Here is a 22,858-nt window from a genome sequence, read left to right on the forward strand (position 1 = left end):
TCTAATCTAAAACCTACCTGGTTCTCCTTTTTGTTATTTATTGTGACATGGGAGGGGTTGGGGCGGTGGGTTCTGCAGCAATGAGCTCCTGACCTGTTGGCACAAGCTTTTCTGGGTGCCTGCACATTTTTCTCCCTAGTCTCTGAAGATTGCATTGGGTGCTCTTTTGGTGTTAAGCCAGGTGCCCTTCTTTTGCTTTGTTTCAAAGGCATTAATCTTTGTCCACTTAGTCCCTACATGTCCTGCATCCACATAGTCATGCTTTTGTCACTCCTTGATGTTCCTCCAATCATTACGTCGATTTACGTGAGTCTAAACCCAGCAGTCACCCATTGCCTTCACTTTATGGGACAAGAATACACCCTCTGGATTTACTTCCAACCCCGACCTCTGCTTTTACTGCTTGAAGATCCTAATTCTAAAGTCAGTGCTCACCCCATGCTTTCACTCCATGGATGTCTTAGAACGAATTCCCTGCAGGTCCTGGAATACGGACTAAAACCAGCACTCACCATTTCCATTCAGTCTCCAGGTTCTGGGTCTAAACCCAGGGCTCAGTCTTTGCTTTTACTCATTGCAAGCTCCAGTTTGGAATGTAAACTCAAAACCCATCCACAGTGTCCACTTGTCAGTACTATACATGTCTAAACCCACTCATCACTGCTTTTTGTTCCCTGCAGGTTCTGGTTCAGGGTCTGAAGAATCGGAAGAGGCTTATGTAGGAAGAAGATCCAGCAGGGTGGTGAGATCTCTCGCAGACAGTAAGTGTCTTCTTACACTTCAGTGGTATGAAGTCTGTGTTTTACACTGCTGTGGTACTTTTGCATTGACAGTGCCATCTTGCATCCTACTATGTGTCTTAAGCTTTTTACTAAGAAGCTTACCACATCAATATGATGCTCTGTTACCCGTCATCTTTCCTCTTTTTCTTTTCGTCCCCACAGACTTGCTTTCTACATCTGTGACAGGATTTAGTTCAGTCTGATACTACACTACACAGTGCTGAGTTCACAGCAATTTCTATGTCCCTTGATTGTCGGCTTTACCCTGTCTTTCCTGCAAGAAGGCCAAGGCAGTTGTTGCGGGAGTTTCCTGGCTGCACTGCAAGGGGTCCCTTGTGGATGGCACTTTTAGGGCCCAAGTAGGCCAAGTTGTAGCATCTACTTCGCACATACTTACAAGGTACCTCCTAGGGGAAATACAAAGAACAGTTGCCTCTTATCAATTGTTACACCTGGTTTGTAAAATGTAACTGATTGAAATAATTCATTCATAGTGGTGATTCCCAAGGCCGACACATCCCTTATGCTTAATACCGATGTTAAGATACTGGTGAAATTGCTTGGAAACAGGTTGGAGGGGATCCCACCTTCCAAGGTCCATGGGGATCAGGTGTTAGGGGTCGAACTAAAGCTTAGATAAGCAAGAGCTGAAAGCAGCTCCTTGGTATCCAGCATTAACCAGTGACCAGGAGCTACCATGGCGGGACCACAAGTTAGTAAATAGTGTTCCGTAAATCTAACTCACATAATGTGGAAACCTAGCCTTTTGTCTATTGTTTATGACACCTTGTGCTTTAAATGACATATAGAGGGGCCCTAATATTTATTTATAGATTGTCCCAAACAAACAGATATAAACTCAAATAGGTGTGTTTGGTTGGTCCGGGGAGCAAAAATAAGCTCCTGGTGCCTGTTGGTGTCAAGCTAACCAAGCTCTTCTAGGCTATAAGCAGGATCAAAATAGCTCCCCTGATTTTCGAACCCTGAGGTGGGCTTGGACAATATCCGGAAAACCATTCACTTAATGCACTTTGCACAGGAATGTGATCTGGACGCCTGCCTCCTGTCATTCAATTCCTAAAAAGCATTTGATCTGGTAGAATGGAGGTATATGTCCACACTTCTTGGTAAAATGGGGCTAGTGGTCAACTTTCGCAAAGGGGTTGCGACTCTATACAGCGTCCGGTCTGCACGGGTGCAGGTTAATGGTTGTCTTACAGGGACCTCTTTTCTATCTAGGGGCATGGGCAGGCAGGGTTGCCCTCTTATCACCACTCCTGTATGCGTTAACAATGGAGCCTCTGGACATAGCAATTCGTCAACACCCTGGTATACAATGCATTAGAAGAGGGGAGGCGGATTTTAAGCTTTCTTTGTTTGCTGATGACATTCTGTGTTACCTTCGTGGCGTCGAGTCATCTGTCTTGAAAGTTCTGGCTCTTATTGAATGTTTTGGGATCTTGTCAGGGTTGAAGATTGATACCCCTAAATCATTGATGATGGCATTGAAGGGCCGGGCCTCCTGCATTGATGATAGGAGACAGATTTATCGGAAAGGGGTGGAGAACGTGGCGATATAAAACCTAGTGATCCTAATACCACAGGAACTGTCTTGACTGGCGGAAGTTATCTTCGATCCCCTTATGGTGACGGTCAAGAATGATTTACAGAAATGGGGTCCGTTGGTGCTCTCATGGTATGGGCGGATGACGGCAGTAAAGACTGATGTTCTCCCCAGGTTTTTGTACCACTTTATGGCTCTCCTGACGAAATTCCCTAATAGCTATTTTGTGCATCTGCACTCATTTTTGCGTATGTTTGTCTGGCAGAATAGGCGCCCCCGGGATCAAAAGAACCACCCTCACTCGTCCAAGGGCGCACAGGGAATTTGGCTATCCTGATTTCTCCCTGTATTATTTGGCAACCCAATTGTGAGTTTTAGTAGAGTAAATGAGGGATGACTTGGGTAAGTTTTGGACGTATCTGGAAGATATGGACACCCACCCGGGAAGTGTGTGATGTATTATGGCCCCCCCAAACGGCGTTGCCGAGTACGCTGCGGGTCCTATGGCACTTGTGGAAGCGGGGAGGGTTCATGGAAAAATAGTCCTCTTGGACATCACCTATGACATATGTGTGGGGTCCTCTGCTGGGACTTGGGCGTTGGGGATTGTGGGGGGTGCAGGCCTGGTTGTGCACTGGATTGAAGAGAGCAGGGCAGTTGTTTGGGGAGGAACGGTTTCTGGATTGCCACTCTGTGGCATTTTAGGTAGGGATTCCATTCCGATTTTTGACTACCTCAGGCTTAAGGGAAACCTCACGGATCAGAAATGTGGGCCTAAGCTCAGGAGGCTGCTTATGCCCTTTGAGAAGGAGTTAGACGACTTGGTCTCACGTAAAGGCATTTTGTCCAGACTCTATGGGGTCTTGATCATGGTGGACAAGGCGTATAGGCAGAATTTTAAGAAATATTGACACAAGCCTAGTGGCAAGGAGATCTCGGAGGAAACGTGGGGCAGGATCTTTAAGATTGTGTTTCATGGAACCTGTTTACAGCATCTATCGAGCACAATGTTAAGATGTTGCACCGCTGGCATCGGGACCTGTTGAGGATCTCGAAGATGTTTGCGGGAGCCTCTCCACTATGTCCCAGGGCATTGTACAGAGGTGGGGTCCTTGGCCCACATGTGGTGGCACTGCCCGAAAATTCAGAGCTACTGAAAGGAGCTATTGGGGTGACTGTCGGAGATGACGGGAGAGCTTCTCCCATTACTCACTTCAGATGCTACTGGGGTTAACCCGTCTGATAGAGATGTCTTTAGATACCCCAGAATTTGGGAAATGGAAGAGCTGACCTTCCGAGCCATGACGATTGGAAGCGTAAACTAAGAAATATTTTTTATGGATAAGCTGACGGCCCTGGCCCATGACTGTGCACGTACTTTTAAGGGAGGAATGGGGACCAGTGATGCAGAAATGGGGCTGGGATGTGCATTGATTGGCGGGTATAAACGGGAGGTGAAGGGCTTGCAGGGAGTTAGGTGGGGTATGTGGGGAGATGGGACAGGCTGGGATCTAGAGGAGGAACACACAACAGTGTTGACCTGATGGAAGGGAGGAGGTGAACTTTTCGCACTGTCCACACCGGCACGGAGGAATCCAACCCATTGTGGCTGTGGTTGTTTGGTTGAAATCCCTTTATCTTGGTAGGGTGAAGGTGGGGGTTGGTGGGAGATGTGGGGTGAAAAACGTTTTGTGGAATAGACTGTGTTGATATGGAGTATGTACGCTATTGTGTTCTATTTTCCCCAATAAAAACTTAATTTAAAAAAAGACCATTTTACTTGATATATTTTACAAAATAGTCAGCGCCAGCGTTAGTGCCACTGCGATCAATATTGATGGCAAAAAAACTCCTTCAGATTAATTAATTTATGTAGGTTCGTGCTAAATTTAGAAAAGCACAGCTTGTTCAATACCCACCGAGTGGCTGTAGGCAGTCGGAATGAACACTTTTCTTCAGTAAAAGCTCCTAATTTAGATGTTAAGAATGTGTCTATTAGATGGGCAACATAAGTTATTAAAATCTGAAATGCCAGGTGTTCCTGCATGGTTGTGGAGGTTGATAATTCAGATTGCAGTGCTCCTGTTTAATGCATGCTTTCCCAGGATTTGTACTAGGTGCTTTAATTTGTGCAATCAAACAATTGCTTTAGCGCACAAATATAACGTCCTAGAACAATATTCTAATAAAATGATCTTTGTTTTATAAATGTTTCTACACACTTTGGTGGAATTTAAATATTAAGTGTATTAATATGAAAGTTCTCTGAAGTGTAAATGATTAAGAAATTGATCGAATTTACATCATCTACAGCGGGTATAAGATAATGTGTCTCCCATTTAAATTGAATCCAATATTTGCAGACCATTGCCTCTCAAATGTTTTTCAGTGACCCCCACATTTTCTATTGACAATGATTTAAACTAATGCAGTTTTCATGAGTATTTCTCCTGAAGTGGCCTTTTCATTATGCGCAGAGCGTTGGTATGAGAGGGCAATTATGTCCATGTCATTGATACACTAAGAAAGGCACTGCAGGTGAGGGAGAAGTCATTTTAAAGACCATCTTGTTTTCTAACAGCAGAGTAAGCTTGCTTTTCCATTTCCATAAAAGTTGAGATTCTTGGATTTAAAAATCGGCAGATGTTCTTGTCTTTCCAATAAATTCAAATGTTGTTAATCAGCCACTGGTCGTTCTGGGTTACGCTGACACGTGTAAACATGCCATCCAATCATTTCGCCTAACCTACAATATTGAAAATTGAACAGATGAGCTTCATCATGTTTTAATTCATGAACAACTAAAGTTATTCAGGCAAATGCAGAAATTACTGATATTTGCAATTTTTTTTAACACCTAGTCTATAAGCAACACATCTTACTTGTACCACAATGTGACATTGTTTTTTCCATCTTAAATGAACTACTTTCAACGTGTGAAAACTATGCAAATATGTAAGCAGTGCAGTGTTTTCTATTTGGCCTATTACTGTCTGGTGCCCGCAATTCTATTATGTAATCAAGCCAGTAACTCGTATAAAAAACCCTTTTTAGCAGTAGAAAAAAAACTGGTGTGTCTTTTTGTTTTCTTGGCTGCATTGATTTTTCACTGAATTCAAATGTAGTGTGATATAAATAATTGCAATAATTATCCAACGCTGTTGTTTTAGGGTAAATTAACAGGACATCAGACACACTATGGCTTTCAAATGTCATCCAGGGCAGCATTGTTACCCTCCTAGCATTATAGCTTTACGTTCTTGGAACTTTCCCTCCATGTTGGACTCTGCAACACTTTTCTCTTTACTCCATCCGGCAATTGATTTTTGCGTCAAAGTCCCAGCAGACATCAGTTGTTTAGATTTCCAGTCTCTGTGGTTGCTCAGAACTTTACCTTCCATTTCCGACATAAATGCTTTATCTTTATTTTCAGTATGTCATTGGTTAGTTTCTCCATCTCTAGAAACTGATCTGGCAATGTTTTTTGCAGTTACTCTGCAAACTGCTCCTGAAGGTTGCAGCTCTTCCCTTGATGCTTATTTTTACCAGACCTTGAACCCCCCATAACCCTGTCCCGCAGCACTGCGTTTCTTGGCCTATGCCTTTCCTCCTCTTCAGCAAGGCTGTCCTAATGCAGCTTTGAGATTTCCTGTACAGGTCACTATGGTTTCTGTCGGCGGGATCTAGCGTTGCCTCTTTCTTCCAGTCTCTCCTCCTTCCTCATCTGTGCTGCTTTCGGGCTCTGTACTTGGCCAGCTTTTTCTTCCTGGTACATTCTTCCCCTTACCCACAAACTTGTTCCAGTCTTCACTGCCAATCATTTTGTCTCTTTCCTCCTTTGCAAAGAGATTGTAGACACAATAAAAAGTCTTTAGCATGTTCTGTGTTTGAATGACCACAAAGGGCACTTGGCCAATCCCTTCTTTTGCTCCACTGCATCCTTTTGTCAGCTTTGTTTAACACCCAAACAGCACAAATGGTGGGTGTAGGTAATCACATTTCTGCACAGTAATTATCTTGGATTACTGCCCTAATGCAGAACAGTCATATAAGCAGAGGTTTTCCAGTGAACAGGAAGAAATTAATGCAAACACACATTTAGTAGAGACATTGGCTCCATAGACTTGAGGAAGGCATTCGTAAACCCACCTAAAGAGCTTTAGCCATATGGGGAATTCTGTATGTTTGGAAAGACGGCATGGAGAATTTGGGACACCAGATATAGACAGACCGAGCCTGTATCCTTAACGTGTTGGTCCACAGTCCAACCAAATAGGTCTTCACCAGGGGAAGAAAAGACATGCAGGAGAGCCTGCAAACAGGAAGTTGCACATGGGGTGGAATTAACCAAATGTGCTACATTTATGGAGGGGAATCTGGACTTTACCTGAAAAAGTGTTGCCATACCCATTATGTTACCTCGGCCCACTGCTTACCTCAACAATGTTGAAAGGATCCAATGCAGCACACATAAAATGGTGGGCATATGTTGTAGACAAATAAGGGATTAAATCGGCTGGGGGCATAGAGTTTTTGTAAAAAAACATAGCATTAAAGGAGGGAGTACATACTATGTTTGTTTTATCTAGGAGGCACCCTTGATCTTAGACCCCACATTCTCTGATTGCTAAAATTGTAACAGACATTTTAAAAATGTTCTGTAGGTACTGAGACAAATCTCAAGAAATTATGCACAAATGCAGTCTTTACATACCACCACCTATTGAGGGAAATATTTAAGCAACAACCCCTATAAAACGAGGACAACTGTATGAAAAGACACTGAGGAAGAAAGCGGGGCGTGAAACATGGTGCTTAACTACCTAGTTCTAGTTGTAAGATAGCTTGATGGCACAAATGAGGAGATGGAAGGTTTCTAACATAAATGATGGGATGCTGTTGGGAATTCCTTAAGATCATCGAAAATAGTTAATGCACTGCATGTAATTGTGACGGTAATTAACAATTAAATTGAAAAACATCCATACACTGCAAGTAATCCCTAATTAGTCCATTCAGTACCTTGGTGACATGCTTTCATCTAATCATACCGTTTTCTTATTGATATCAAGTTCAACATAATGACGGCTACCAGTATGATGGAGCAGAGGGAATTTCTTTGTCCGTTCTGTTAGCAAATTTTGTGGAACTCCCTGCGGTATAATTTAATGCCGAAACAAAAGCAGTTGTTTAGCCTTCTAATTGGTTAGAACTCGTTTTTATTTGGAAATTCTGCCCACCGCCAAAGTTTCTTGTGCAAATTCCTTTTGGAGTGGAATTTTCTTATAAATGTTCATTTCCGTTCAAGAATTTAAGTGAAAAAACGTGGAATCCCAGAATTCTGGCATAGTGGATGGGCACTAATTCTGCCAGTCTAAGGATTTCTTTTTAACCCTCATCCTATTCATCGAGTACCTCTCCCCCTTTTTCTCAACCAAATATAAAAGAATCTACACAGAACCTAAGAATCTATGAACCACTTGCTATTTTCATTTGTTTGTCGACGTGATGTCTTTTTCTGAATTGTCAATGCAACTATTCAATACAAAAACGTTTTTTTTAACCCAAGCCAAGTCACCAGACTGTGTTCTGTAATTGACTTGAATTTCAATTATGCATGTTTTCTCATGTTTAAAACTGTTACTTGCTTTACAGTCCTGTTAATATTCACATAGGTAATGCTTTCACCGTGAAATAAAAGCATTCTCTTCTCAGAGAACTCAAGTCTAGTCCTAGTAGTGTGCTTTGTAGGTGTGACTCCTAACTCTTCTTCAAAGAGCAATCAAAGGCCTACTATGCCTATTTAGTGTAATATTAGAGAAATAGTTTCTTAATTTTGCAGTGAATGGAAGGCTTTTCTAATAGAGTATATCTTTTGAGGTTCTGGATGTGAGCCACTTTGTACGATGATGAAGCAAGTCTTCTACTAATTTGTGAAAAACGTTCATTCTTAAAAATCCTGCGTCCAGGTTTTTAATTGGGTGCTCACAGAATAGATTTTCAGAAAGAGAACTGTAGCAATAGTGCTTTGACTTTCAAGAGAGGGCAAGAATGAAGAACTTAAGTTTGACATCCATGCTTTGGGGCGCAGAGTTCATGCTGTGCTGCCTTGTCCTTGCACCTTCATACAGCTGTGGCATTTTAGTCCAAAGGATTTTTTACATTAATGTATTTTAATTCTGGCCACCAAGCATATTCTTGGATGGTTCCTCCATGCCTGTGGTTACACTAGCCAAACCCCTCCCACTCTCCTTTAGCTTATGCTTACAGGGATCTCCATCTCCTGCTCTAACCCAATGTAATGTTTGCAGGAGTCCCTCTAGATTATACTTGCAGAGTAGCCCATTTAGCAGTATCAGAAGGGCCAGCCCCACCTCCTATGTCTGTACTTGTAGAGACAACCGCCTCCCCACCCATCGTTGATGCTAAACTCGCAGGCAGTGCTTCATTACGGTTGACCTTGCAGGGTCTAGGTGACATCTTCAGGTGCTCACTTCCAGACTTGCCCATATTGCATGGTCTGCCCATTAGTTAATGTTAATGTTAAAGGATATTTGTACAGCGCACTATCACCACTGGAGTGGTCCTCTGGCGGCTCTGAAAGGGGGAGGGAGGCGGGTGAGTTAGTGGGAGTAATCTGGAAAAGTGCAAGATAACAGTGATGTGTTGTTGACAGTCTCAACCCGGTGGGTCCGTTGGCTGGGCGTGGGGTATTTTATGGTCGGTAGTCGTCGTGTGCTGTGGTGCAAGTCTTTGTGTGGTTTGTTTTGTTGTTGCAGTGTAGTGAAGTTTGTGCGGATTGCTGCGTTTTAGGCTTGTGGTTTTGTTTGGTGAGAGTTTGAGAGGTGTATGCAGAGGGATGAAATTGTTAGTGGATTGGTTAGTTGGCATTGTTGTCCTTGTAATTATGTCTAGGTGTCATGCTTCGTATCATTCAATATACCATCGGAGTGTGGCGCTTGCTAATTCCAATATTCTGTCTAGATGTGAGGCAGGTTAGTGATTGCGATTCCATTCCAGTGTTGCACTTGTCATTATTCACAGTTTTATCTAAGTGTGGTACATGCTAACATTCACATTTCTGTCTAGATGTGACGCAAGCTAAGGTTAAGAATTACATCCAATTGCGATACATGCTAACATTGGCTAGTGTGTTCGTGCGTCATTCAATGCAACATTTACATTCCAGTCTGGATTGGCTTTTGGCTGATGATCAAAAATCTCTCCAGGTATGCATGTTGTAATTCTATGGCAATCACGTTATGGAGAGGTAAGGTAGAGTGGTAAGGGCTTTCTGGAGTAGAGTGATTGCTCTACACCCCACCCATACCACACTTACAGTTTGTTGGTGTCTGTTGGCTTCCTTTGCTTCCCCTGCTGACACCTGCAGACACATCTGCAGCCTCTGTTGGAGCCGCCCTTTGCATTGGGGCCCTTAGCCGAAGGGGCTGCCGGCAGGGAGCTGCCCAGGGAAGGTGGCTTAAGAGCGCTGGAATAGCCAATCACAGTGATGGGGTGGGCAGGGAGGCGGGAGGAGGGATGGAATGGGAATAGGTGGCTGCACTCGGGTCACTAGACCCTGGCAACGGAAGACTTTTGGCCACTTGGAGGCCGTGGGCGGGATGGAGAGGGAGCCAAGGTAGGGAACAATGGGGATGAGGGATGTGGGGAAGAAGGCGCACAGGCCTACAAAACACTTTTTTAAAGAAAATTGCAAACTCCAAAATGGAGCAGCAACAAGCCCAGCACTCACCTGCTTCCCGGATGGAATGGGGAAATCAGCTAAATCTGATGGATCTTTTTTACTCCTGTAAAGACTGGAGGGGGTTATATGTACTCCTGCCCTCTATATGGCAACATAGAAGCACAGAGCACCCCAGCCAAGGTAGTCTATAGGGTAGCAATGGACACGCAACCAATGCTAAAGCTCTCAGGAGGTGATGCGGGCTGGTTCTTAAGTACAGTGCAGTCCCCAAACCCCCCACAAAGGAATGTCCACACACTGTTATGTGCTAACACAGTTCTTTATATAAAAATAAGGTTCAAGATATATGCACCCACTAATAACACATGTTATACTCTGGCAATTCTAACATGGCAAATATATACAGGGTCTATGTTGTACCACACTTAGCTATTGACCCCTTTAAAACACATCAACTGCTGACAGTTATAATGGCATAAAAATCATGCAGCATAGGGTATCAGCATATATCTTAGAAAGGAAGACAAGTTAAGTTAAACAATGTCAGAATGTTTTCCACCTCTACAAAGGCACAATTCTGAGTGAGGATCCCCCCCACCTGGGCAACCTGTAATAAAGAGTATTAACAAAAAAAGTTCATTAATGTTAAAATAGTCTTGTTTCCTGGTCAAAATTTTCAACTACCTCAATGTATCAGAGTTAGAAGAGCTTCTTTGATGGTTCGTCGATGGATTCCTCATGAGCGGACTGCCTTTAAAGCAAGAGTCGCAGGGCGTCAAGATTCCTCGAAGAAAATGTGAACACTGTTCTCGAGACAACATCTTCGACCTTTGCAGTGCTCGTCGACGATCGATTGTGGACGTCCTGCAAAGTAGAGGCGTGCGGTTCACCTCGATGTAAAGAGTTTGATGCCACAAAGAAGACACAGTGAAGAACGTAGGCCCGGTTGTGCGCGTCTGGTGTTGCTGTTGATGATCGGTACTCGACCACGGCTGGATTTCGGATCTTCACTTGGCGGCGGCTTTGTGGACTTCGGGTGGCGGGAAACCCACCAGCGGATTCTCCTCGGTCGTTTACCACCTCGTCTTTCCCCGGTGGGACAAATCGGTGACGGTAAGGGAGCCCTTCGTTCAAAATGTTCTTGGGCAAAAGGTGGAGCGTTGTTGCTCTGATCGTCGTGCAGCACAGTGTCGAGCTGTCCCCGTTTCTGGGCAACATGACTGAACTGGCTTCCAGTGGTTACGGAAATCCTCCGAACCCCAATCGACGACCTTGATGTCCTGGTGCTTCACTTCAAGAAGATCAGCTTCTGCACGATGTTCCCTCGTAGCTCGGGGAGAGGTCTCCTAGCCAGGTCTTCTCTTGGACCAGTGCTTGACAGACCCAACAGTTTTTACATTTCGTTAACGGAAAGCAACAGCAAACCTTCTTCCAGTTGGGCTTCAAGGATAATCCGCTTCAAGATTCGACTTCAGCTTCTAAACAAATTGGGAAGTGAGAGGTGCCCAGATATACACATCTGTCTCTCATTCACACTGCTGAGGGAAGCTCAGTCAGCCAATCAGACAGAAGGGCATTCATTCAGGCAGTTTTGGGAAGGGCTGTCTCATTCAATGTGTCACACACACAGAAACCCGACACCCATAACATGGAATGCATATTGGTCACACACTCCATTCGCTCAGGTCCCACCCTAAGGGTTTACCCACAACATACAGTCACTGGGAAGGCTGCAGCCAGTCTGGCCTGGACTTCCCACAATATCATATATGATTCTTCCACCCAACAGCCAGTCAGGGGAAGAGACCGAGTCAGGGTAACAAGTAATTGAAACCAAGAGGCCCACAGGGGCCATCTTGTCTTCTATCAGGAATCCACTGATTCCTATGGCAGGGCTTGGGTATCCCAAAATGGAGGCTACTCTGAGCACCTGTCAAATTCAGCATGGAGCTGCCATCAGCCCATACCCTGCTCTGTGGGACACACACAGGTGACCAAAAACATAAACTAGCGGTACAGGGTTGTATCCCCACCCATGGGTCCCATAAGGGTATCCCAGGGGTCTCTATTCACCACAACCAAAAAGAGGAAGAGCTGCACTGCCAACATAAGGGAGTACAGAACAAGGACATGGAGGCCCTGTCCCTCCAATGCATTTCCAGCATCACAGTCGCCCCCGCGACTGAGGTTAGGGTGGTCTAATCTCCCACAAGATTGACGCCCTCATCCAGATTGTCAACATACCTTCTGGAAAGGCCATCTGCATTATCATGACTCTTCTCTGGTCTACGCTCAATGGTGAAGTCTAGCCCTTGCAGGCTAATGGACCGCCTGAGCATTTTAGGGTTTTCACCCTTCATCTGCATAAACTACTTTAAGGCCTTGTGGTCGGTTTGGACCTTGAAGGTAGACCCAGTAAGGTAAGGCCTAAAATGCCTAATGCTCCAAACTATACTGAAACATTCCTTTTCAACAGTAGCCCACCTAAGATCTCTACCTTTTGAGTTGCCTACTGATGAATATGATAGGATGTTCCCTCCCTTTGTCATCTAACTGGGACAAGATGGCTCCAATTCCGGTGTCACAGGCGTCAGTTTCAACAATAAAGGGTTTCCTGTAATCAGGCGCACACAACACAGGTGCCCTACACAGACATTCCTTCAAGCCAACAAAGGCGCTCTGACAGTCTTCAGTCCAATTAAACTTCCTCGGTTGCATGGGCGATGTCAGAGGGGCAGCTATGGTTCCATAGTCAGCCATGAAGTTCCGATAACACCCATTTAGGCCCAAAAAAGCTCTCACCTGGGTTTGAGTAATGGGAGTCTCCCAGTCATGCACATCCTGTACTTTACTGGGGAGACGTTGGATTCGACCCCCTCCTACCTCATGACTAAGCTAAGTGACTTTCTCCCGAGCTATCTGGCACTTGGTGGCCTTGATAGTGAGGTTAGCCCTTCGTAAGGCCTGCAACACCCTATGCAAGTGAGTCAAATGCTCTTCCCAGGTGGAACTGTAGACAGCAATGTCTTCTAAATGGGCCACACAAAAGGCCTCCAGCCCACTGACCGCATGATTGACCAACCTTTGTAAGGTGGCAGGTGCATTCTTCAACCCAAAAGGCATGACTGTAAACTGGTAGAGTCCCTCAGGTGTTGAACGCAGTTCGTTTCTTGGCCTGGTCCATCAGAGCTATTTGCCAATAGCCTGAGGTAAGGTCAAAGGTGCTTACAAATTTGGCAGCACCTATCGTGTCCACCAGCTCATCATCCCTGGGCAATGTGTGCGCGTCAGTTTTGGTGACGGCATTGACTCCTCTGTAGTCCACACAGAACCTCCAATCCTTTGTACCTACCTGGGAACTTGCCTTGGGGACAAGGACCACTGGACTGGACCTAGGACTGGTTGAGGGTTCAATTAACCCCAGATCCAACATTTTGGCGACCTCAGCCTGGATGTGGTTCTTCTAGTATCTGACATCCAATAGCATCTGCTTTTGACAGGTACGCTGTCACCAGGGTCCATTTCGTGCCTGCACCATGGGGTGAGGCCTGGTGTCAGTGAGAACAGAGGGGCATACTGCCGGAGCAAAGCCCTGCAGGCCCTCTGCTGCTCTGGTGTCAGATCTGGAAAGAGATGTACTCCGTCCACTGAGCCATCTTGAGGGTTACTATGCAGCAAATCCGGAAGGGGCTCCCTCTCATCCTTCTCTTGCTCTGAAGTTAGCAGAAGACATGAGCCTTCCTCTCTTCTGTGGAAAGGCTTGAGCCTGTTAACATGGAATACTTGGGGGGGGGGGGGGTGGGGGGGGTGCTACCCCTGGGGGGTGGGGGGGGTGCTACCCCGTGCTACCCCAGGGACTCCCATGGCAACCAGATGTTGACTTCGCCCATCTTAGAGATTATTTTATCTGCCAAAGCACGAGGCTTGGTAGGCTGCATCACAATGATCTCCTGTCCTGGAGTCCAATCCACTTGTGAGGCCTTAAGGTCATGCCAGTACTTGTTTAATTCTTGGCTTGCCCTAAGATTTGCTGATGCCTGACCCGTCATCTGTGCCATCCTTCGTCTGAGGCCTAACACATAGTCCCCCACTTGCTTGGCAGAACCTGAAGGTGTGGCTTCTCCTTCTCTTACTAAGGCCAGGGGCCCCCTCACGGGATGTCCAAAGAGAAGCTCAAAGGGGTGTAACCAACACCCTCTTGAGGCACTTCTCTATAGGCAAAAGGCAGGCATGGTAGGAGGAGATCCCATTTCCTCCTTAGGGGCTCTTCCAAAGCACCCAGCATGCCCTTGAGAGTCTTATTGAACCTCTCGACCAGACCATTGGTCTGGGGATGGTAGGAGGTGGAGAACTTATAGGTTACTCAGCATTCCTTCCACATCGCTTGCATGTAACTAGACATGAAGTTGGATCCTCTGTCAGAGACCACCTCTTCAGGGAATCCAACTATGGTGAAAATTCCCAGGAGAGCCATGGCAACCACTTTGGCAGTATTGGTCCGAAGGGTTATAGCCTCAGGGTACCTGGTGGCATGAACGACCAGGATGAACTTGTGTCCACCTGATGTGGGAGGGTTCAAGTGGCCAACAATGGCAATGCCTACCCTCTCAAATCGAGTGCCAACCACTGGCAACGGCTGCAGTGGGGCAATGCCACTGCTTCCAGTCTTGCCAGACAACTGAAAAGTGGGACAGGCCCGGCCGGGGACTCCACTTCTACTCCCATCCAGGGCCAGAAGTAATGTGCAGAGAGCCTTTGCTTAGTCTTCTTGGTCCCAAGATGACCAGCTAAGGGCACCTCATGCGCCAACTGCAACAGGAAGGGCATGTAAACCTTGTGTACCACCAGCCTCTTGAGGGCACCAGGATCAGGCTTAGTGGGCTCACTACAAATTAGCTCACCCTCCCAATACATTTTGAATGACCTAGGCACTTTACCTTGTGCCTGGGCCTGTTTTTTTATACTCTCGGGAGAGTGGCACACTCTCTGACCCTTAGTGAAGTTTCGGCCCCCCTTCAGCCAGCAGGCATTGAAGGTCAGGGTGACCCTCTGGGGGGAGTACCTCTCCCGCAGGAGGGTCTTCTGGCTCTTCTTGAGTCTGGGGTTACCATTGGACCCAGCCCGTCCGGAGCCTGAATCCCAGTGGGTGCTGCTGAAACAGCAGGAAGAGAAGGAGCCCCCTCACAGAGGTAGACATCTTGCTCTTCCTTCTCGCCTTGGGTCTCCCCTTTGGCTTGGGTACCTGACTACCAGTCAGACCTGGTGTGACCTTAGATCTAGTGACTGCAGCAGCAGTCAGGGGTAGTCCATCTGAGATCAACCCCAACTCCACTAGATCATTCCCCAGCAAGATGTTTGCAGGCACATTGTCCTGAACCAGGACGGGAAACATTGCTGTCTTGTCCACAATCGTGATGTTGACTAAGTCTACAGGAGATCATTTGGAAGGCCCACCAGCTAACCTGGTAGTTATCAGAGGAGCACCTACATAGCAGGGTGCTGTCCACAACTGTCATACTTGACCCGTGTGTCTCAAATCAGTAGAAGGCTGGCCATTCAGGAGGACATTCTCAAAAATCTGCGGGTGTTTTGTGAGATAGTAGCCAGTACTTCTGCGTACTGGTCCCAGGCTCCAAGGAACACTAAGGAAATCTCTTCACGTGCACCAACTGTGATTCCTGTAGAGGAGGGGAGGACAGTGGTCTCCACCTCAGGCAGAAAGCAAGGGTCGGTCAGGCTGACGGCCTGGACTCCAAGTGCCTTACCTTTACACTTGGGCTCACACTTGTTGTGGTCCAGAGCCCGATAGTCCCAACAAGTGCCAGGAATGCAATGTACGGTACTGGGTCCACTGGGAGCCTGCTTTACAGCAGGAGAACCGCTACTCTTGCTCTCACCCCCATAAGGCTTAGCCCCACTAGAATTTTGGTTCTTAGGAGAGTATGGTTTAGGTTTACTCAACTGTGGGTGCTTGGGGGACTCCTCAGATTTCTGAGAGGCCCCTTTCTCTTTGTCCTTCCCACTGTGTTCCTTAGGGGACACCCGCTTGTCAGCCAGCCTGGCCAGCTTAAAGGGATCCAACATGTTCTGTTCAGCAACATACTGACACCGCTCTTGTGAACAGGTTTCAGAAAAATGCTCCCAAAACAAAAGGTGGGACAATTCAACATCATGTTCATATGTGCAGCACTCACTCAGTCAAACCAAGACACATTCTCTCTTTTTCTATATTCCCTGAACCTTTTAAGGTATTGGGTAGGCGTCTTGCCAAACTTGGCAATCAAAGCAGCTTTCATACACTAGGACTGTTTCAGAATACAGTCCTAACCAGACTGAGGCAAACGCTTAGCGCAATCTCTTTTATCAACGTCAAGGATTCCACAAGCCATTTCAAGCGCTTCAATCCATTGGACGACATCAGAACCCTCCACATTTATACCAACCAAATCTTTCATAAACTTGGTGGCAGGGGACCTGACACTCACAACTGGTTTGGCTGAAGTCTCCACTCTGGCTTTCGCTAGCTGGATTCTCTGACATACAGTGTCCTTTTGATTTAAGTTCAAGATCCCTATCTTTGAGTATCACTTGCTGTGCCAACTCCTCCTTCTTTAGTCCAGCTTCAGTTTCCAAATTTTTATATTCAAAGGCCAATTTCATCCTTAATAATTCAAGTTCCAAGGCATTCCCTGAAGAAACAATGCTGGGTTTCGGAATAGAGGCAGCAGGAGAGGTGGCACTCCCAGAAACGGATCCTTTTTAACATTTTTATATATTTATTGCATTTAAATTGTACAAACATTTTTTAGCAGTGTGTTTTGAATTAGTATGTAAAACACATTTAAAACACTTGATCAATAACAGAAACAGCAAAACAGCAGTGTCTGTAAATGTAAATAAAAAATAAAATACTTGTTTTAAACTCAGGGTCAGGTTCAGGTTCAGCTCACAGGTCCTGTCTCGAAAGGAATTTAATTGAGGAATTGAACGAGAGCAATTACGTTTTTGATAACAAATTACATCAAACCAAGGGATCCGAGGTTATGAATTCAGAAAAAAAAGGTCTGAAATATTTAGTACGTAGGTCTCTCAGACCAGGACACCCCGTCACAATGTGAATTAGGGTTTCGATCTTGATAGTCACTGCAAAACCGGCAATGGTTTCTTTAGACAGACCCCGGATTGTCTGGATCTCTTTTGTGGGATATAGGTTCAGGCAAGCTCGCAGAAATTGGTCTCTGATTCGTTTATCCGGAAATTGTTTCAAATGCGGACAGACAATGTTCAGTGTCCAACCTTCTGAAGGCAAGTGCGCTAACGATCGGTGGCCACTGGCGGCTTCCATAGTTTGGATCCAGTCATAGATTTTTAACTTTACTTTGACTCGCGTAGGGTTTGCCGCCAGTTGTTCCAAACAACTCCCAATGTCGTCCAAACATGTTGTCGTATCCAGGGACCAGCCCCGCAGAGATGGATTGTCACCCGCATCATTTTGTTAAAGATCAAATCCAAAATTGGGAGTCCCGAAAGTAGCGTAGCATTTGCCAAAAAAAGCCAGTTGTTTTCACCTCTAGGATAGGAGGCCCAATTGTCTACGAAGAATAGCAATCGGAGTATATTGTGGAACACCCAGCACCTGTTTATGAAAACCCCCTCGAGGTGGGTCCTTTACAAAAAAATCCCTCAAGGCAGGTCCACAAAGGCTTGGAGATGTTAAACGTAGCGTCGGCTCCATAGGTTACAGCTGGAATGACTTTTACCTTGTAGAATCGAACAACAGGAAGGATAGAAAAACACCCACATGTTCCATTTATAGCACAAGCCTGGCTAGTATGTGTTTTTTCTTTTTTTCAAAAAGGTGGGATAACATTGGAGCTTCAGATCTTAAATTACTTAGCCGAACACCTAAGTATTTGAAGGATTCTACATGTTCAATCTTTAGACGGAAGCCCGGCTTGGCTTAGTCTAACTCTGAGAGGTGTCTGAATGCATGGCCTTAATGGGTTCCAGGATAGCAATGGGACAGTTCTTCATTTTACCCAGAGCAGCCCTCTGTATACCTAGTCAAAAGCCTGGACAAAATCCACGAAGACCATGTAGATTTTAGTTTTTCGTCTGAGTTTTCCTTCAGGATTTGCAGCAGAAGGATGTTGACAGCCGTGCCCAAACCCTTCACGAAACCAGATTGAAAGGGGTCGTGACTATCAGTGGACCGGCACCAGCCATGGGAGGGGTCCAAGAGAATCGTGCCGTACAATTTGCCAATGACATCGAGAAGAGCGATAGGGCGATAGTTCTTTGGATCATTCCGATCACCTTTTTTGTGTATCGGCACTACTATCACTCTCCTCCATGAACTAGGCACTTGATGACATGTGGCAATTAGCCCAAACAAAATGGCTATGAAGATAGCCCAGTCTTCTGGATATGCTCTGAGCATTACGTTTAGCTCGTCTGGGCCTGGGGCTCGAGATGTCTTTAGCTTCTTAATTCGATCCACAATTTCGTTAGTGTTGGTGTTCGTAGCCCATGGACCAAAGTTCTTTGAGTAGTCCTCAACGGACCCCATAGCTGTGGTCGAAGTGTAAAGCCTGTCATAATGGTCAGTCCAGGTCTCCTCACTTATAGGGTTTCATTGATCGACCTTTGAAGAGGACTCATCCATTTTAATTAGAGACCAAAAAGCTTGCAGATCTTTACCAGCTAAGGCTTTCAACATGGACTCGGCGTCATTCTGATATCTTTGATATTTTGACGTACGGAGCCAGTTTTAGTTGAGCCAGCCTAGCTTTGCTAAAATCCTTAGGTAGATTGGATTTCTTTGCAACTCTTCTCAATTTTTCTTCTCTTCGCCACCAAAACTGGATCGAAGACGTGGTTACGAGTCTTGGCCAGAGGACCTTTTTAGTTTTAAGGATGTAACTGAACTCCTCCAACAAAGGTGAGTATTCGACCATAGATGCAGTTTTCTCAAAGTTGAAGATTAGAGCTCTGATTTTATACGATGACATCCTGAGACGTAGACCCTTAAAGCATGTGTCCACCATTATAGGTGTGTAATCCTGAACAGTAGAGCCAGATGTTGATCACTCTGGGGTGTTTTAATCACCCGAAAAGTATGCACTAGAGGAAGGAAGTTGGCAGACACATAAATATAGTCCAGTATGAAAGTAGAGCCCATATTTTGCCATGTCGACTGAGCGGGAACATCCCCTGTGATGTTTCCATTTAGAAGATGCCTTGCTCTGGAGTCCATGAGGGAGTTCCACATATCTCGTCTCACGTGCCTTGGATCGTCGTAGTTCCATGTATGATCCTGTTTTAGTTGCCGAAGATCAGGAATGTTGAGGTCTCTGCAGATGATAATGTTAGTCGACTCCTGATTAATATATGCATCGTCCAACTGTGTGGAGATCTGAGCTATAAATGGGTTCCAATACACATTTCTGATTGAAATCTTACTAGGTGTCCCGCTTCCAACCATAGAAGGATCAGATTCCCATCCGATCACAGCCTCTTGTATAAGGAAATTCGAAGAGGCTGATTTCAGTAGCTCCAAACGGCTGCCCAGTTTCACCGCTGTGAGTAAACCCGCAGAGGAACGTCCAAGGTCTCATTTCACAGCCGGAAAATTGTCAACTCAAAGCCGTCCAACGTTGGGAATTTCCGCAGCCACATTGCCTGTAGATTGATTAGATCGTACTCACCATGGTTGATTTCACTGGGTCTTGATAAATGAGCAATCCCCCTTAGTGTTCCAGGAAACTAATTTCAAGCAAGCAGGGTGAGCTGAAGAAAAAACTGCTTAAAGTTCCCGTTGTTGATTTGTAGTTTCACGGCTGGATTGCTAAAATGAGGGTTGAAGAGCCAATGCATTTGCCAACCAAGACCAGTCTGAAGTAGGAAGGTTAGACCTTTTCGCTGGTTCTTTGGGGGGGGGGCGTTTCCCACTTGGCGAATTGAAGAGTTTGCCTGAAAGATCACATTTATTTATTTTTAATTTGGCCCTGAAGGAACCCTTCCCACGTTCAAAGGGTCCTGAAATAGAGAGAAAGACTTGGAATCAAGTGGCCTGTTGTCCCTCCGGGGTTGAATTAAATCTTTGCAAGCAGCAGCCTTGAAGACAGGTACACCTTTGGGCCTCATTACACGGTAGGCGGTAACCATGGCGCTATTAGCGCCATGGTTGCTGCCGGTATTTTACTGTGTCCGCCTTGGTGGATGGCGGAATTACCGCCCTACTCCAAGGTGAGCGGGGGCGGTAATTCCCCATTCACCAAGGCACTTCCCCATTCCCATTTTTGCCCCATAGGGCTCAATGGGAATGGGGAAGGCGCTAATTACGGTACCGCAAATTGTGGTACCGTAATTAGCACCAAGGTCCCTTTGCGGGCCCGCTCCTTAACGGCTGGTAAAACCAGTAGGTCTGGTCCCGCAAAGGGACCTCGTAGTAAGGCGGTAAAGGTTTACCAGTGCCCTTACCGCTATTGGTAAACCCTTACCGCCTACCGTGTAATGAGGCCCTTTGTGACGGCTGAACAGAATCTGGTCGTCCCCAGTAGAGCGTGATAAGTCAAACTCCGATAATAACAAACTTTCTATAGAGTCCAGCAGCATGTTTTGAATTACTGGTGACAAAATGTGAAGGAACACTGAGTCCAGACGTTTGTCATCGTAGAATTCCATGAGTTGGAGGTCAGATGAACGTAACTGGCGAAGGTTCGGTATCGAGTGAAATAATTCAACCACTCACCGGTTTAATATAAGACTGTTATGGTCCAGAACCCTCTCCAATTTCAATGAGCGTTTCAAAGGGTTAACCTGCTTCAGTCTTATTCCTGTGTTGTCCGGGCGATTCCCTCTAAGGTCTTCGCGTCACTCACGATCCACCCTATTTTGAAGCTCATCAAATTGATCAAGGCTTTTAGGCTGAGATGCTAGATGGTTTGTAGTTACCTGATTTTTTACAGCAACTGAAGCCTGTGTTCTTAGTCGTTTCCACTTTTCATCCATGGACTCAAACAAGGGAGAAACCGGCAACTCCAGATAAGTTGCTAAAGGCGCCACACTGGCTCCATTGTTAATGGGTTGAGGCTCAGCGATCCCATCATCAACTCTGCTAGTGGTGTTTCCTCGAATAAGTTAAAAGGTCCATCTGTTCTTGTGATGTGGCACTCAACAAGATCTTACCAGGGGAGGGATTAGAAGGATGCCCCTGAAAATCCACCTTCTTATCCAGGACTCCCCCCAACTTTCTTCCTCTTGAAATTGGAGGGGCCTTTATTGGGGCAGTTTTTGTAGCACTCCTCCCCTCATGATGATGTTGAGTAAGACCTTTTTCTGGGCCGATGGAGTTTCGTTGATGTTGCTTTTGTCAGTCTTTTTTAAAGTCCCCTCTTTTTGATGGGGAAAAAATGTCAGTTGAAATACATGGCCCGTTTACTGAGTTTTGAGGAGCTAATGGGCCAGCAGGCATATTTATTCTTATGCCTGAGGGATCTTGGTTGTCCTTTGTCAAGTCAACAGGGAGAAATACATTTCTTGTCTGAGTAGACCTGGTGGAAATAGGGCTGGCAGCGTGAACAGTTTGGGAAGCCACGCTGGTAGAGACCCCTGTACTGCTCGAATTCAAACCTATGGTCTCCTTACCTGTAATAAAAGCGTCCAGAAAAATTAGCTTGGAGTGAGTTATAGCTAAAAGAGTGTTGTGATCCTTTAAGGTATCGTTCACTTGTTTGTATAATTTAGTGAATGGAGCAAGAGCCATGTTAAGTGTCGACATGATGGAAAAGAGATCCAATTTGTCTTTCCGGTTAAGTGGGTTGGCCTGGAGTGGTCCGAAGGCTGGACAGCTTGAGATGCAAATGGGTTAATTTGCACGGGAGAGGCAGGAGACAGAACGGGACCTACGCCCGCCGGTTTAGCCAGGGGGGTGGGGGATCTCCTCTTCCTCAAGCCGCCGCTTGTGCACAGGCCAAGGCTGACCCCGAGCCCTTATTTCTAAAAGAAATCGCCCTCTGATGGTACCACCAGGGGGACACCAGCCTGGTCCAGCACATCGGACCCCGTAGCCGTTGGGTAAGGTAACAGGGGAGCCAGCTCCTTTAAAGCACCCGTCTGAAGTTCCTCTCCCATGTGCACGTATTCCGGAAGCAAACCATCATTTCCTGTAGCAAGAGACAGCGCAGGTTCCAAACACTTTTGAAACGGTAGAGATGGTGCTTTCTTGGGCTTGGAGCCCGGGTGGCGCTGCACCGTTGTCCCCCTCTGGGTTCTGCAGGTCTTTTGGGGGCCAGCCCCATGATTCAACGCCTTCTAAAATGTCTGCGTCTGATACGTCCCCCACAAGTGTAGCAGGCGCAGATACAGCAGGTTTTTTTGCAAACATAGATAACACTGTGGGGCACGTCATAGTACCCCGCTTATGCAGTCTATGCTTGATGCAAGGTTTGTGGGTCAGTTTAGGTCTATACAAGGAGTACGAGCATTCCACCACTGAGTCTCTGGTCCCTTTACAAATGTTTAATCGTGGGTTCCTAGGCAGGTGGGTAGTAGCGTCTTTTATTAAAGGAAGGAGGTCCTCAGACTCCCTTCTATCCAGCAAACCTAATGTAACCCTAGGAACCACTGAGTATTCAGCAGGGGGGGTCCAACCTCGGGGGAGGTGGGGAGGGTAATGAATAGATGGGGTGGCGTTGAGCACTGCCAGGATCAGCGCCAATACAAGAGACTCCCCTGTGTGTTCAGGACTCTCCATCGACAATTGGAGACTCGGAGCACTCGCTGAAAGCATCTGATGACGTGTGG

At 46.0% G+C, this 22,858-nt stretch overlaps 1 protein-coding gene across 1 annotated transcript in view; it reads left to right on the plus strand.

Annotated features, from left to right (window-relative positions):
* PEX16 (peroxisomal biogenesis factor 16) overlaps positions 1–22,858 on the plus strand; it is an 86,864-nt gene that overhangs the window by 35,767 nt on the left and 28,239 nt on the right. The window contains exon 6 of the mRNA XM_069623251.1: positions 681–761. Coding sequence (XP_069479352.1) covers positions 681–761 — 81 coding nt within the window. The remainder of the gene's footprint in view (positions 1–680; positions 762–22,858) is intronic.

Source organism: Ambystoma mexicanum, chromosome 11, assembly GCF_040938575.1.
Source record: "Ambystoma mexicanum isolate Mex_15411 chromosome 11, UKY_AmexF1_1, whole genome shotgun sequence".
Taxonomy (NCBI): Eukaryota; Metazoa; Chordata; class Amphibia; order Caudata; family Ambystomatidae; genus Ambystoma; species Ambystoma mexicanum.